Source organism: Sceloporus occidentalis, unplaced genomic scaffold (genome assembly GCF_023333645.1).
Source record: "Sceloporus occidentalis isolate IW3139 unplaced genomic scaffold, rSceOcc1.0.p SCAF_16, whole genome shotgun sequence".
Classification (NCBI taxonomy): domain Eukaryota; kingdom Metazoa; phylum Chordata; class Lepidosauria; order Squamata; family Phrynosomatidae; genus Sceloporus; species Sceloporus occidentalis.
In genome coordinates this window covers 4,918,371-4,934,381 of record NW_028316996.1, presented here as the reverse complement: position 1 = coordinate 4,934,381, position 16,011 = coordinate 4,918,371, and the positions used below count along the sequence as shown (strand labels likewise).

General features: G+C 39.2%; 1 protein-coding gene across 1 annotated transcript in view; it reads right to left on the bottom strand.

The window, feature by feature from the left end:
* LOC149302961 (tRNA-uridine aminocarboxypropyltransferase 2-like) overlaps positions 1-16,011 on the bottom strand; it is a 78,145-nt gene that overhangs the window by 48,624 nt on the left and 13,510 nt on the right. The window contains exon 2 of the mRNA XM_089481723.1: positions 2,847-2,937. Coding sequence (XP_089337849.1) covers positions 2,847-2,937 — 91 coding nt within the window. The remainder of the gene's footprint in view (positions 1-2,846; positions 2,938-16,011) is intronic.

Below are 16,011 nucleotides of genomic sequence, written 5' to 3'. Positions count from 1 at the left end.
GCACTATACTGTCTGAGTTAAAAGAAGTAATCAAATAAAAGTCACAAATCACATGTTTTACAAAATTTTACATAGAATGTTGCAAAACACAGTATGACCAGTTAACCATTTGATCCCACTCCTAGGACACCAAGAGGAGTCAATCCACTAAGCGTGGAGTTGTAGGTGATTTTGGGTCGGGGAAGGGTGACAACATTCATCTTGTGAGAAAGTCTAGCACAGTAACCCATAAAAAATGTCAAAGAAAGGATCCAGTCAGGAATCAAACGCTGTCTAGAGTTTTGGTGGCTATAAGTAAAACCACAAGCAAAAAGGCATAAACAGACACTTTTAAAATCAGTGCATTCCAGGAGATATTGACCCTCTTCTTGACGTCCTCCTAGATAGCCATCTTGTTGAACCTCCTTGGTGGTGGCCTTGCTATAACAGAGTTATCACTTTTTTTGCATGAACCTCAAATGGTTAACTGTGTGCCATTCATGAAAAATAAATATAATCTATCTTAGTGGAGCTTTAGTACCAACAAAATGTGAGGCTGAAGCAGATCACACCTAATAAGGACACAATGGAGCAATTCACACTCGATAACAGACAGAGGGAAACAACGGTTTGATAAAAAGTTCTGCAAGGGGAGCGGTGATGATCTTGGGTCTGTTTGATGGAATTAAAAGCATGGCTCAAATGACATGATAATGAACTTTTGATATGTTTCAATTAACTTCATCTTCAGTTCTTCGCCAACAGAATATAATTAACTGTCAGTAGATTTTTATATAAGAGGTAAGCATCACCTCTAAAACCAGCATCTAGTTGGCTTTTCAGATTCAGCTTCTTAAACGATCGAAAGGAAATGATTTGCAAAGGAGGTTACCAGTTAAGGTTCATGCTCTTAGAACTGGCTGGTTAGCTTATTGAGACCTTTTAACCATTTCCATGCGTAAGACATGCAAAGCACAGAAGCGGCCCTTTCTGTTCTACATTAATTTCCAACATAAGAAACACAAAACATATACATTAGCTGTATGTTTATGGCCTGAGTCACTCAATAACATGATGAAGTGATGCCTTTTCAAAGTGATCTGGCGTGTTTCTGCTAGGATACGCTTTACAGCCCCTAATTCGATAATAAAATATAATGGGCAGGTTGAGGAGGCCAAATGGTCCATATCTGCTCCTTGCAGCACACGTTATATATTTTACACTCTTACAAGTCATTTGCAGTGTTATACATCAAACACGCTTTCTTAAGCAGACTCGATGCGCACTGCTTTTAGCATTTCTACCAGCTGGACATATATCTGACAATTATAGCTTTCACGTTCTCTAATGACCTAACTCCATTTTCCAGCTTCACACCATATTCATTATTCTCAATTCAAAGTCACCTTGTGGCATTCAGCAGTTTTGCTATAGTAATTTATTTCCAAAGTTGCTTTTCTTTTATTCATTAATTAATTAATAAAACATTGGGGGGCGGTAAAGGGAGCGCTGGCAGGAGAGCTTTGTTTTAACTCTTCAACTTCACTACACATCATAAAGACTTAACCACAGTCGGCTTCTGTGTTTATGCTCAAAATATCTGGTCTATGAACACTACATCATTTTAATAGTACGCTATGGTTTTAAGGCATTTCTTGATCCCTTTAAACCATTCCATTTTTATTCTTTCATATATTACCATTTCAAAGATCACAGTATTGTACCTCCAGAAATGTGAAATATCAAAGGTAAGGCTTTGCAGAGCAAAAAAAACGCAGTGACAAAAGCAAGTGTATGCCAATTAGATGACAGATAAAATGTATATGCAGGTTGAAAAAAGGACAGAATAAAGGTTGTTTCAGGACAGAGGTCTCCATTAAATGAGTGCGTGACAAGGAAAACACTCATGAGGTTGAAATATTCTATGACAAGGATGGGAATGACAGTTCTGCATTTAGGAGCTAATTAAAATGTCTATAATAGCCTTTCTACATTCCCACTAAAAACAGTTACTGCAAGCTCTTAAGTGAAGAGGTAATACTTGTAAAAATATCTTAGTAGCTGGGATAACTGCCCTGAAGTGAGAATTCAGCAAGTTTACCAAAAAAAACCACAACTGTAATGTATGACCTCATATAAACTGAGCTTTCTTCAATGATATATAAAAATTTTCTTTGTATTTTGTCGAAAGCAGGCTGCCCCTCAATACATACCGAACCGCCTACAAAGGTAGAGACGGGGTCATGACTATGGAAAGGGAGAAATAGACAAATACTTATACAATAAAGGTTAGATTGATTTGCTAATTTTCTTTCTAAAACATATAAAATCTTTTTATTTTTTGCCATAGCATTATTGAATATCCTTATCAAAAAACGAAGAAAGAAAAAATGGAATAGCAGTTGTAGCAGTAATTATATTAATACATTAAACCTAAGAATGCTTTACCAAGAGTGTATTAAATTATTATAATTTGTTTATTTTTTTTTTTTTTTTTTTTAGGAAGAATGCCCTATTATGTCAACACTGGCCATAATTAAATAACTTTGCATGTTACTTTTAATGAGCTATCAAACTGCATTTAAAGCATCTGAGCCAACTTTTTTGCCTGTAGGCACATGAGATATATAGATAGAAAGTGATTATTTTAAAAATTCAAGGGTAAACATGTGCTGCCTGCAAAACCAAAGTACAAATGCAGCGCTAAGCACATTTTAGTGCACACCTCATCGGATTAATAGTAAAGTGCTAGCCGGGCAGAGCAGGAAGCCGCAGATGTCGAGGTCAGGCGTCTTCCTTCTGTTCTTCCCACAGTTCCGGAGCCAAGCAGGTGGCCGGACCTCCACACTTCCAATAGCCTTACTCACCTCTGCTGGGTGCTGAACAATGTACAAGCAGGTGGAGACGTGCAGGGGATGCGCTGGCAGGAAAGGACACAGGCACACCTTCTGAGGACGGCTAGCAAAAAGGGAGAAAAAGGCCACGTTAACGAATGTCGGAAAAAAGATGTATGACAGAAGTGCCGGTAGAACGAAGAAAATCCGGGAGCATTTGAGTGCCGGGGATCAGGACACATTTCCCCCCCGGGAGACCTGGTCAATTTTCATAGTCTATGGCTACAGACTTATAAACAGCTCACATTTTAAACCAGCGACATATAAAAAAAATTTTTTCAAACTGTATACTCTCAACCAATTAATATTTTTTTATGAAAAGCCGTGATATCCCTCAGCAAACATATCCAGTATAGCTGGTTGTACATACTTAGAGTCCGTACAAGTCCATGTAGTTAATAGAGAAGCCAACGCACGCTCTACAAGATTAAAGTGATGCAGTAGGGATGCACTGAATACGTATCAGTGGACCAGCGGTACCTCCTGCCATACACTGGAACTTGGTACTAGTGTAACTTTTCTTTGGTGTAGTTTAGAGTATGCAATATAGAGATAAACGTAAAACTGGGATTTCCTACCATATTATTCTCAAAGAAAGAAAAGCTAAGCAAAAAATAAATGTTTCCCAATTATGCCACTCTTTTGGTAATTTCGGTGCACCTGCTTTTGTAACTTATCACTTTGATGACCCTCAAAGTTGGCTGCAGGTCATGGGAGTTTTTATTTTATTTTTATAAAAATAGTTATGTTCATACTAAAAGATGTTTGTTTAATCCATTCAGAAGGGTAACAGATGGTAGGACCCCTACCACAACACAATATCACCTTGTAAACTGTGATGAAGCAATTGTTGCAATCATAGAAGCTAATCCAATAATAGATCAGTGACCAGCATGCAGGGATCTTTATCACTTTTGTTACCATGAAGCTGATGGTAGTATCCATACACAGATCTTTTCTATCTATATTAAAAGTCTGGAGTATGGAGTGCCACCATAAGTGAGACAAGTGGTTACCCTTCTGAGCCAAATTGGCCGACCACATATCTTACACATGGTTGGCATTTTTAACGAGCAGAGTGATTTTATCACACTGGGGTTTATTCACTAAACATCAAGTATAGGTGATATTGTGGTGAAATTACGTATTCCATCTCACAGAGTTAACTATTAACTGACTAAACTGTGAGTTTGCACCTGAGATTAGCATTTCATTTTCCTAGGTTCACTATGTATTAAGAACGGTGTATCGATAAGTGAATAAATAAATACATTATGAGAGACAAACTTATACAAGGGAAAGCTTGCTGAAAATGGTCCTTCATAATGCTTACCAAAACTCAAAGAAATTCAATATTTCATCTTGTCTCATGGTTTAGCAAATTACCATTTTATTCTATAATATCATTGCTAGGTACATTTATTCAGTAGCATCCATCATTATAATATTGTATATTTGCTGTCCTTGTCGTTTTGACTACTACCTTGGTGTGGACTGCTAATAGAACCAGTGCCATACTGTGTACTTGCCAATAAGATGGATCATGTGTGTTTTCAAGAAAGACTAACTGATTCATAACATGTCCCTTTGTGGTTAGTTCCATCACCTATGAGAGATGCAGCTTTCAGAAATTGCAGAGCTCCCAGGCATTCTAAAATTAGTTATTGGTCTGGGAATAACACAATGCGACATCTTCAAAGAAACAGAGACCCACATACTACATGAATGGGGATGACACACAATGTACTGAAGGGTTACAGCAATGTGGGATTTATAAAATGAAAACAGCATTTAGCAAGCATTTCACCATAACATCACTTACCTGGGCTCATCTCAAACGTCAGTAGATAAATGTTTGAATTCTTTAACTTGTATACTCAAATAAATAAATACTACAATATATCAGAGACACATATAAAAACAATTAAAGCTGACCTCAAGAACTAAATGTCCCTCTATTGTCCTGACAAATACACAATGATGGATTTCTTATGACACAAGTAAAATGAATAAAGTGTCCTGACATGCAGTCAGCCAACGAAAGCCCATATTATATAAAAAATAAATTAGGGTGCCAGCACGGCATATCACGATTTGAATCTCATTTCCAAGTATGTCTGGTGTGACAAGGCAGAGACAACAGACGAAAAAAAAAGATAGAATCAACAATTATAGACATGCCTGAGAGCTGCAGTTGTGAACTTTTTTGATGCTAGTGTGAATTTAAAGAAAATAAGACAGGCTATTCAAGCATTAGGGAATAGCTAAAAGGGAAATATATATATATATATATATATATATATATATTTTATTTTTTTTTTATAAAATATGAGTAAGGCTGCGGAGATTAAATAATGTATAATTCAAATAATTTGTAATGATAATTTTGGTTGGTTACCATTTTTTGTATAAGAACATCTAAGAACAGATAACTAAATATTGAAGAATAAAAGCAATAAAAAGGTAAGACGATACATCTGTGTTTTGATAATGGACAATTTATTAATTCTAAGAGTAAAATGAATCTGATGTTATATTTCAGGCTGAAAAAAATTGTACAAATTCTATCAAACAATAAAAAAAAAGTTACTGAAATAGATGTGATTTCCACTACTTTGAACTACTCCGAGCTATGATGTATAAAGACACAGCCAAGACAATTTGACAAGACATCCTCCCCGTTATCTGCGAAAGAGTATAGGTCCATCCTAACATTCCCATTCCCTGCAGAGTTCCTGCGTAAACCATTCTGCGCAGCCTCCCTTAGAAGCTACAAAGCATGTTGGCCCATTTAGTCTTGAACACTGGAGTTATCGGAGAACCACGCTTACCATGTCTCTCCATGTATGTGAAAATAAACAGGGAAGCTAGATTAATGGTAGAACAGGGATTAGTGAAGCATGACTTTCTGTTAAATCATTTCATCTCATAGGATCTATTCACTAAATTTTTAAATAATACATTAATACTGAATCGTTGTCAACACAACTCTTCACCCAACTTATACATTTTAGTTTCAGAACCAACCACACTAAATGACCTCAGAGCTGGTTTCATTGACACCCTTGGTAGGGGTACAGAAAGGGAGACCCCAGAAACTTCAGCGCAACTTGAATATACACTACAGTTCAAAGGTTTGGGTTCATTTAGAAAAGTCCTTGTTTTTTTTGCTAATTTTGTTCATTAAATAAAATTAAATGGATCAGAAATACAGTGTAGACATTAATGTTGCAAAGTATTATTGTAGCTGGAATCTGATTTTGAATGAAATATCTTTATAGGCGTAAGAATCCCTTAAGCAACCATCACTCCTGTGTTCCAATGTTCGATAATCCAGCACTTTTGCAAATACGTTAGCACAGCTAGAATTTTCCTTTTTTCCCATGAAAACAGCTAAGTGACCCCAAACTTTTAAACGGTAGTGTAGGCGTGTAAGTGATTTTACATACATGTGACGGCCATTACCAATCCTCATATTCTCTCTCTTGGGAAGAATTAAAACCCCTTAACTGACAAATAATTGGTTTGTATTTAGAGCTGCAATAGGTCATGGTTATAGAAATTTCTTTCTAGTTCTGTTACATCCTGCTAACAGTGGGGCAAAGACAAATACGCCTGGCGTACATTTTGCCAAGAACTGGTTATGTCAAGGGTGAAAGGCATTTATGGGTTTTTTGGGGGGCTCATTTAGAATTGACAGGTCTTCTCTTATACACTTTATTTATCTTAGCGTTTCTCAGCATTTCTTTTTTTTTTTCCTTTTCAACCAACAAACCCAAATGCATGATTTCTTTAACCAGGTATCCCCAATGCACAAGTTTAGTTTAGTACATGCCGCCTCTTATAACTACGTCCTATCAGATACCATTAACAGTAGGAATTAAGCAGGTTCGGAAATCCCTCTGGGTCCTATATTACCACAAAGTGCACAAAAAACGATACGCACGGGCGTGTTTTTGTAGACCTTGCGGCAGCTAATAAGCAGGAAATGTCTATTGAAATGTGACAAGTAAAACAAAAACTTACCAGGCAATAAAATGTTGAAGTTTCCAGTGCTAAAACACCGGGCGGACTAGTAACTCAGTCCCTTACGAGCAGACAGACCTCTCTGATATTTTTCCGACCGTGCTAATGAGAATTTTAAGGAAAACACAATAAATCCACACACAGAAAGCGAAACGGAGAAACACAGCTTCACCTCTGCCAAGGTTTAACAGGCGTCTTAATGCCATGTCCAAGACGTGATTATTACGATTATAAACCAATGACATAAAAACAGTTAGTATATTGGTTTTGCATGTTGCAATAATTAGGTGTGAGGGAAATGTCTCACATACTGTTGCCTTAAAACACATTGCTACAATTCTAGCTTCGACAAATCAAATCAAACACAAACTATACTTTCAGGTTTTTGGTCGGAAATCAGCAAAAATTTGACCCGCAACAGGCTAAGGAAGCGAGAGGCCAACCACTCATTTACCCCATGAAGAGAAGGTCAAAGAATATCAGAGACCTTTTCTAGATGAGATTTGGCCTAACAAAGAAAAGAAAAGCAGAACACGCGATGACTTATGATTTGACCATTCCGAAAGAAAGGCCAAAATCATAATTTAGAATTATAGAGAGACCTAAAATTCCAATACAAAAAGCCCCCTTTTTCAGGTTTGCATGAGTTAACCTTCCTCTCTGGTTGCTTAAACGGGAAGTCTTATGGAAGCAAAACATTTATTTTCTTTTCCTTGAGCATAAAAAAAACCTGGTTTTATTCAAAACCTCCCTTTTTCGGAAGGCCTGTAGTCAGTACTGTTGTCAGTCATGATATATTTTTGATGGCTTCCCCGCTCAAACACCACACTGAGCTGATCCTTTATGGTAATGCTCATGAAGACCTGCTTCTACATTGAAATTCATTCTTCCACAGAACTTCATTAGTCAGAGAGTCAGGCTGGCCGATTAAGTCTGGGAGATTGGTCTAACAGGTTGGGTTGAGATAGCGCCACTAGATACAGATGACTAATATGGAGGAGCCTGAAAACATTATATCAGCCAAAAAACTAGATCAAATTAAAAGAACACAAAAATCAGTAAAATCATTTTTAAAAATGTACTTGTATCTTATGCTAGTTATAGAAATATTAGAAAGGAGTTCCCCACTAACCACCATAGTTTAATCATGGATTTCTGCAACGCAAATCTCTTTGAGTAGGAAAGTCACAAAAGAGAGACGGTATTCATGTCACGGGGAAACATATGCTGTCATTTCTTTGCCTTTCACTATATGAGGCTCTAATAAAGTGGGATGATTGACATTTTGGTGAATATAAATTGCGTCTGTGGTTCCGCTCAAAAAAAAAAAGGTTATTGAGAATTTATTAAAATCTTTAAGAAATATTCAACTCATGCTTACTTACAAATTATTTTCATTGGTTCTCAGATCCAATGTGATGTCTTTTTTTTTTTTAAGTATGTCCTTGATTTTAACATAAACCTTTATGAAATACTATTTGAAATTCTTCAAGGAGACTGTAGTCTAGTATTAGCATACTGAACTGAATAAACTGTCAGTTGTAGGTGATATTATCAGTAGCTTGGTTGTGTTTTTGATTAAGCATTTGTAGCGCAAAATAAGTTAGGCACTTTTTTGTCCCCTAATTTCACCTATATTGTATGCACGCTGAGTGAAGTATCTGTATGAATATGTGGATATGCAATGCCGCTTTAGCTGAATATTACCTATCCGTGAGCTCAATACATATTATGAAGGACCAATCCAATTGAACTTCTGCTAAAGGAAGAACTTGCCTGGCCCCGAATAATGTATACATTCTTGAAGTCTACTTACACATTGAATTATGCTTCACACTGGTCAGTTCTGGCCTTCTTGCTGGACAACCAGCCATTCATAATAACTCTCTTTTTCCCAATAAGCATTATATCCAATTGACATTTAACATGAAAAACACATGAATAATATGTAATGGCAATACCATCATACCATATTGAAATCAGTGTTTGGGATAGGCCTAGTGAAGGAAAATTTTAATGCTTCCGCATACCAAGACATTTGGGACAATGCTATGGTTCCAACTTTGTGGAAACAGCTTGGGAAAGGACCTTTTTTAATCCAGCTTGACTGTGCCCCAGTGCACAAAGCAAGGTCTATATACAGATATTGGAACAAGCAATGTATTTAAATTGGGGATTGCACCAGGCCAGACCCTGGCACCTTGCTTAACCCACTGATGCCTTCTCCACTGAACTATGCAATATGACATCATGTCCCGGCAGTCCGCTAAAGAACGGCGAATGGCTCTGATTCCAAGAGACTATGGAGGTTTGCAACCTGCATTAATTTGTATGTAATTTCACATTGTTTATAGGAGCTTTGTGAATATTTGTGCAATTCTTGATTTTAAAAAGGGGTCAGTTGTCGTAAACAGTCCCATGGAAGGATTGTAAGGTATTTAAAAAAAAAATACATGAATAGAATTCTAAAATAAAATGAAATAAAAACACCATGAGATGCATGTTAACCCCTTAATGCCCATTGCCGGGTCAGGCACGTCATGCAAAACGGTCACTTAACGACCTATGACGTGCCTGACACGTCATGAGAATTAAACAAGCTTAGAAAGTGATCAACGATCACTTTCTAAGCTTAAACGGTGTTGCTATAATGCCTCGATGTCGAGGCATTCAGCAACACCGAGATCGGCATCATGGGCCATGTCTGGCCCCTCCCCGGGGCGTCAACATCTGCCCGTTTTAAAAGCGTTTAGGAGGCGATCAACGATCACCTCCTAAACTTCAATGGTGTCGCTGGAATGCCTCAATCAGGAGGCATCCAGCGACACCAAATACTGTGAGCGGTCACAGCCGCAGCTGCACGCAGTCTTCACCATGAAGGGTTAAAATACTAGCATTTGAAATACCTTGGGGTGTCTAGTTTTCAAAAATATATGGTTTGATGGGGTAAATTGAATTTGCCGGCTTCAAAGATGGTCCTATTAGGACATGGGGGCAGAATGACCAGACGTAAAAGTTCCAAGTTAAAAAATGTGCACTTCCTAAATGTGGCGTTTTACCTCCCAAACAACCTGACAAACCCATGCATGGGGGGTATGACTGTACTCGGGAGATGTTGCTGAACACATATTGGGGTGTTGTTTGAAAGTGATGTATACCAGGAGCTGTAAATCCATACCTGAAGAGCAATTTTAGCGATAAAAAACACAAAATAAATTACTACCACAAAGTTTGACAAAGACTGGTGGTAGAATTGGTGCATGGAAAGAGTTAAAATTCTAGCATTTGAAATACCTTGGGGTGTCTCGTTTTCAAAAATATATGATTTGATCAGATACCTGAAATGGCACATGGGGGGAAGAATTACCAGATTTGGAAAAAATGGTTTTGAAATAGCAAAACGCTACTTGTACTTAATGCTCCATAACGTGCAGAAAAAAGCAAAAAAACATAAAAACATTGGGTATTTCTAAACTCAGGACAAATAGTAGAATATATTTAGTAGGTTTTTTCATTAGCTTTTTTGGATGAGTAAAAGATTTTTGGGGTAAAAGTCAGAAAATGTGTATTTTTTTTACATTTTTCATCATATTTTATTTATTTTTTTTATGGGAAATTAGATAATATGATTAAAACAATGGTATCTGAAGAAAGATTTTCTTGTCCTGAAAAAAACAACATATAATTTGTGTGGGTTCACTAAATGAGTGAGGAGAAAATTACATCTAAACACGAACACCGCAAAAGTGTTAAAACAGCCTAGGTCCCAATGGTACAAAAGGTAAAACACAGCCTGGTCCTTAAGGGGTTAAATAAAGCTTGGTGTTTACATCATCAATTACACAATGTCTGTATATAACAGTCTGTTACAACAATTAATTCCTGCATTAAAAATAAAATAAAGTTCAAAAGGCATGATCTTTGGTTTATGCCAGAAATTAAAGAAATACTACTCAGTGAGTGGTTTAAAAGTACCACGCAGAGGGAGAAAAATGACCTGCTGTGAAAAGCAATCATTACGTTTCATAAACAAGAATCTAAACGAAAGTATCACACAGGTGCAATTAAAGCACAATTTATGTATTTCTTAGAAAAGTCTTTTTTTTGTTTAACAAATAAACTAATAAGAAAAATGTATTATGTAAGTAATGATCTCTGAATCTTGCTGAGTCCTCAACTCTAATCATCTACCATCCACATCTTAAAGATTAGTTTGCCCTCCTTATGAATGTCCATGTTCTGCATATGGACACAAGAGGCATATGTACATAATAAAAAAGGCTATTGTAGTAAAATTTAATGATCATTTAATCCAATTTCAGCTTCAAGCTTATTTTACCACTTAAAACTTCAACATTTTTTTTTATACCAAATACTAGGTCCTCACTTCCCACTATGTAGCATAAAGGGGATTTGGCTTTATTTGCTATATTTATTTACTCCTACACATATCTTTTGAAACAGGTTTTTATTTTTTTGTATTATTGGCATCTCCATATTTTACAAATTATCAAACTAAATTTGTTGTAAAAATGAAAATATGTTTAACGCCGTTTATGTTAGCATACTGGTTCCGGTATATGTGTGACATTGCTTACACTAAACACTAAAAATGATGTATAAACGTCTTTCTTTTCTTCGATTTCTATATCCCTTTGGCTCCACCCCTTGAATACCACCGTTGGGGGGAGGAGTCATGTGAGCCCATCATACACATGACCCGCCCCCCTTTGTAGGCATAGATCACAAGTCGGACACACCAAAGGCCAGCCCGTGCACCCGTATTGCACATATAGGACCTATCCAGCGCCCGGATTGCATATTATCTTTGTCACTGCCTATCTCTCCCCTTTCTCTGCATCACTTACCTAGCTGAGGTCCTGTGGTGGGAGCGCAACGCCTCACGCTCACTGCTCCATTGCGGTGCGCAGCTTCCCTGCTGAGCCAGGGATGGATCCAGAGCCTGACCTCGCGAGAGACACTCACCATAACATACATACATCCAGACACTCGACACTAACACGCATGCACACAAATATACACACGCACACAAACGTACCCACTCAAATTAACACAACCAGACATGCACACATACTAACATACGCAAAGACACATGTTCACACACATAATGCCCAATGCATAAGGAGGCATTCTGCAGAATCAGCCATGCTTTTGTAAGAGGGGGGATAGAGACCACTCAACTATCATAAACATTCAAGTGCCTACAATGGCTGGAGTGTCCGTTTAAGGGCTAATCTACGACTCCAAACTTAATGGTGCGCTACAACTTCTAACAGCATCAACTGACCCTTGCCTGGTTAAAGAACATAGTTGTGGCCCCAAAAAACACTCATGGACTTGGTATCAGAGCCACATTTATTGTGACCAGGACAGTTCTAACAGTACGCACTGCACAAACAGAAGAAGGGTGGATTAGGTTTTGCTTCAGTGAAGCTCCAGGAATATGAGCAGAAAGCACTTGTCTTTCTATGTGGGTGTTTCGTCCTGTACTTCGAGTGCCTTCGCGCTGCCGCTGTGACTTACATTCTAGTTATACAAGCGCCTCCTTGAATGAAGATGATATGATGAGAATGACAAGGAAAAACCCAAACTGACTTTTAAGAGGACGTGAACTGGAACAGCACAATGGTGATAAATTATGCAACGAAGAGAAAGCTGAAATGCTTTCATCTCAGACTTCTAGCATGGAGCAAATCCACAGAGCAGCTACTGTATCTCCTCTAATGTATGCTTTCCTGTCAGTGCACATCATCTTCACTCTGCTCCTCAGACACCTTATTTACATTTGTAAAGTGAAGTCACTTGTTTCCCTCTTATTTTCTCTTTGCAGCTGTGGCACGTACATTGCATTTTCCCTTCTCTATTAATTGTGCGTTCTGATGAATTGCAAAGTACCAAAGCATCCCTGACAGTGTTTGACGGGGCACAGCTTACAATTTACAAACAAATCTAAAATTTGAGTTGTGTCAGCCTTCTGACTTTTTCTCCTAAGCCTTTGCTTTGACACAGAAGCAAACAGCAATTTAGCATATTTTAATTCAACGCATCCAAACTGAATGTATATCCCTTTAATGAGAATCCAGACAGACATATATATATATATATATATATGTGTGTGTGTCAAATTGTTATGTTATATACTACTTGCTATGTCCTGTCTACCCATTGTACAGAGCTACGGAATTTGATGGCGCAATATATAAAAGAATAATAATATATATATATATATATTTATATTAGGGCTGCAACTAACGATTATTTTCATAATCGATTAGTTGGCCGATTATTTTTTCGATTAATCGATTAATCGGATAAAAAAAATGAATGTAAATTTTTCATTTATTTAAAATAATTTAATAAACAAATGATGTTAAATACAAACACAGAATAAAAAAAAAACTTTGATAAAATACATTTCTTGTCTTTATTTCCCAACCAGCCCCCCCCAATTTATGCACATTTGAGCCCAGGCTTGCCACGCTGCCCCCCACATATGCCACTCCACGCTGCCTCCCACATATGCCACTCCACGCTGCCCCCCACATATGCCACTCCACGCTGCCTCCCACATATTCCACTCCACGCTGCCTCCCACATATACCACTCCACGCTGCTTCCCACATATACCACTCCACGCTGCCTCCCACATATGCCATTCCACGCTGCCTCCCACATATGCCATTCCACGCTGCCTCCCACATATGCCACTCCACGCTGCCTCCCACATATGCCATTCCACGCTGCCTCCCACATATGCCACTCCACGCTGCCTCCCACATATGCCACTCCACGCTGCCTCCCACATATACCACGCTGCCTCCCATATATACCACTCCACGCTGCCTCCCACATATGCCACTCCACGCTGCCTCCCACATATACCATTCCACGCTGCCTCCCACATATACCACTCCACGCTGCCTCCCACATATACCACTCCACGCTGCCTCCCACATATACCACTCCACGCTGCCTCCCACATATACCACTCCACGCTGCCTCCCACATATACCACTCCACGCTGCCTCCCACATATGCCACTCCACGCTGCCTCCCACATATACCACTCCACGCTGCCTCCCACATATGCCATTCCACGCTGCCTCCCACATATGCCACTCCACGCTGCCTCCCACATATACCACTCCACGCTGCCTCCCACATATGCCATTCCACGCTGCCTCCCACATATGCCACTCCACGCTGCCTCCCACATATGCCACTCCACGCTGCCTCCCACATATACCACGCTGCCTCCCATATATACCACTCCACGCTGCCTCCCACATATGCCACTCCACGCTGCCTCCCACATATACCATGCCACGCTGCCTCCCACATATACCATTCCACGCTGCCTCCCACATATACCACTCCACGCTGCCTCCCACATATACCACTCCACGCTGCCTCCCACATATACCACTCCACGCTGCCTCCCACATATGCCATTCCACGCTGCCTCCCACATATGCCACTCCACGCTGCCTCCCACATATGCCACTCCATCCTGCCTCCCACATATACCACTCCACCCCCACATATGCCACTGTGCCTGATACGCCTTATACCCCCTGATACACCACTCCATCCTTCCCAGACATGCCACACTACCTCCCCACATATGCCACTCCAGTCTACCCCCAGATATGCCACTGTGGCCCCAGATATGCCTTATACACCCTGATACACCACTCCGTCCTCCCCAGACATGCCACACTGCCCTCCCCACATATGCCTTATACCCCCAGATATGTCACTCCGTCCTCCCCTGATATGCCTTATACCCCCCAGATATCTCATAGTCCCCTCATAGAGTCACAGACCCGTTCACAGCACACTGACACCATACTTTTTTAAATAAGTACTGGGTTAATCTTCACTGCCCCCAGGATTTAGATTCCCCTTAGTTTGGCCCCCCTTTATCTCTAACTGCACCTTAAGTTAACTTTATTAAATTAATCAAATTAACCCTCAGTCCTCATCATTAAATTAACCCTAAACACCCCATTAACCATAACTGCCCCTAAATTAACCCTAAACACCCCATTAACCACAGCATCCCCTAAATTAACCCTAAAGACCCTGTCAACCACAACAGCCCCTAAATTAACCCTAAACATACCATTAACCACAACTGCCTCAAATTAACCCCAAACACCCTATTAACCACAGCTGCCCCTAAACACCCCATTAACCATAACTGCCCCTAAATTAACCCCCACCTCCCCTAACTTTCAGTAGCCCAAATATTAATTTTATACTCACAGTTAGATGAGTGTCACAGCCATGTGGTTCTGGCCTTCTGGGAGAAGGAAGGGGGCGGGGCCAGTTGTCACAGTGATTACAGGGAGGGACTGGTAAGTAGGAGCTGCTGCTGTGAGTCACTGAAACGGATTATATAATGAGGGGTATTTTTCAGAGCGTTTGCTCTGAAAAAACCCTCATTTTATAATCGATAATAATCGATTAAACTAATCGATAATGAAATTCGTTGGCAACGAATTTCATTATCGATTATTATCGATTTTATCGATTAGTTGTTGCAGCCCTAATTTATATACATACACATATATCAAAAACAACCACAAGAATAGGTGGGTATGCACTGGGGACCTCCTTGGGTCGGCTAGTCCTAGACAAACTTAATCAGATAATTGGCAGGGTGTTGGCGTGGTCAAGCATCACTGCCCTGCCCAGAGAAAGAAGAAACTGACCCGGAGATCCAGGGTACCAGGACTTCCTGGATATGGGTATGCCGTACACATATATCTTTATGTTGTGCAAAACAAAGGATATTACAATTTCAGAAGAAACTATTTATGTGGGAAAAAAATATCAGTAAAATGTGGGCTTATATAACAGGGCAGAAAGGATAATCTCTTTGATACTTAAAAAGGTACATGCGAAAAAAGGTCCATATCATATGTATAGAGAAAAAAAAATGGAAGGGGGCAGGGGGGGGCAAGCATTTTTCTACTATCTTTGCATGCCATGTACATTTCTATGAAAATGTAAATTTTTACTGACACTCCAGTGGGGAAATCAGTCAGCCATATCAGCCTGAGATAACATCTTTCTATGGGACGCA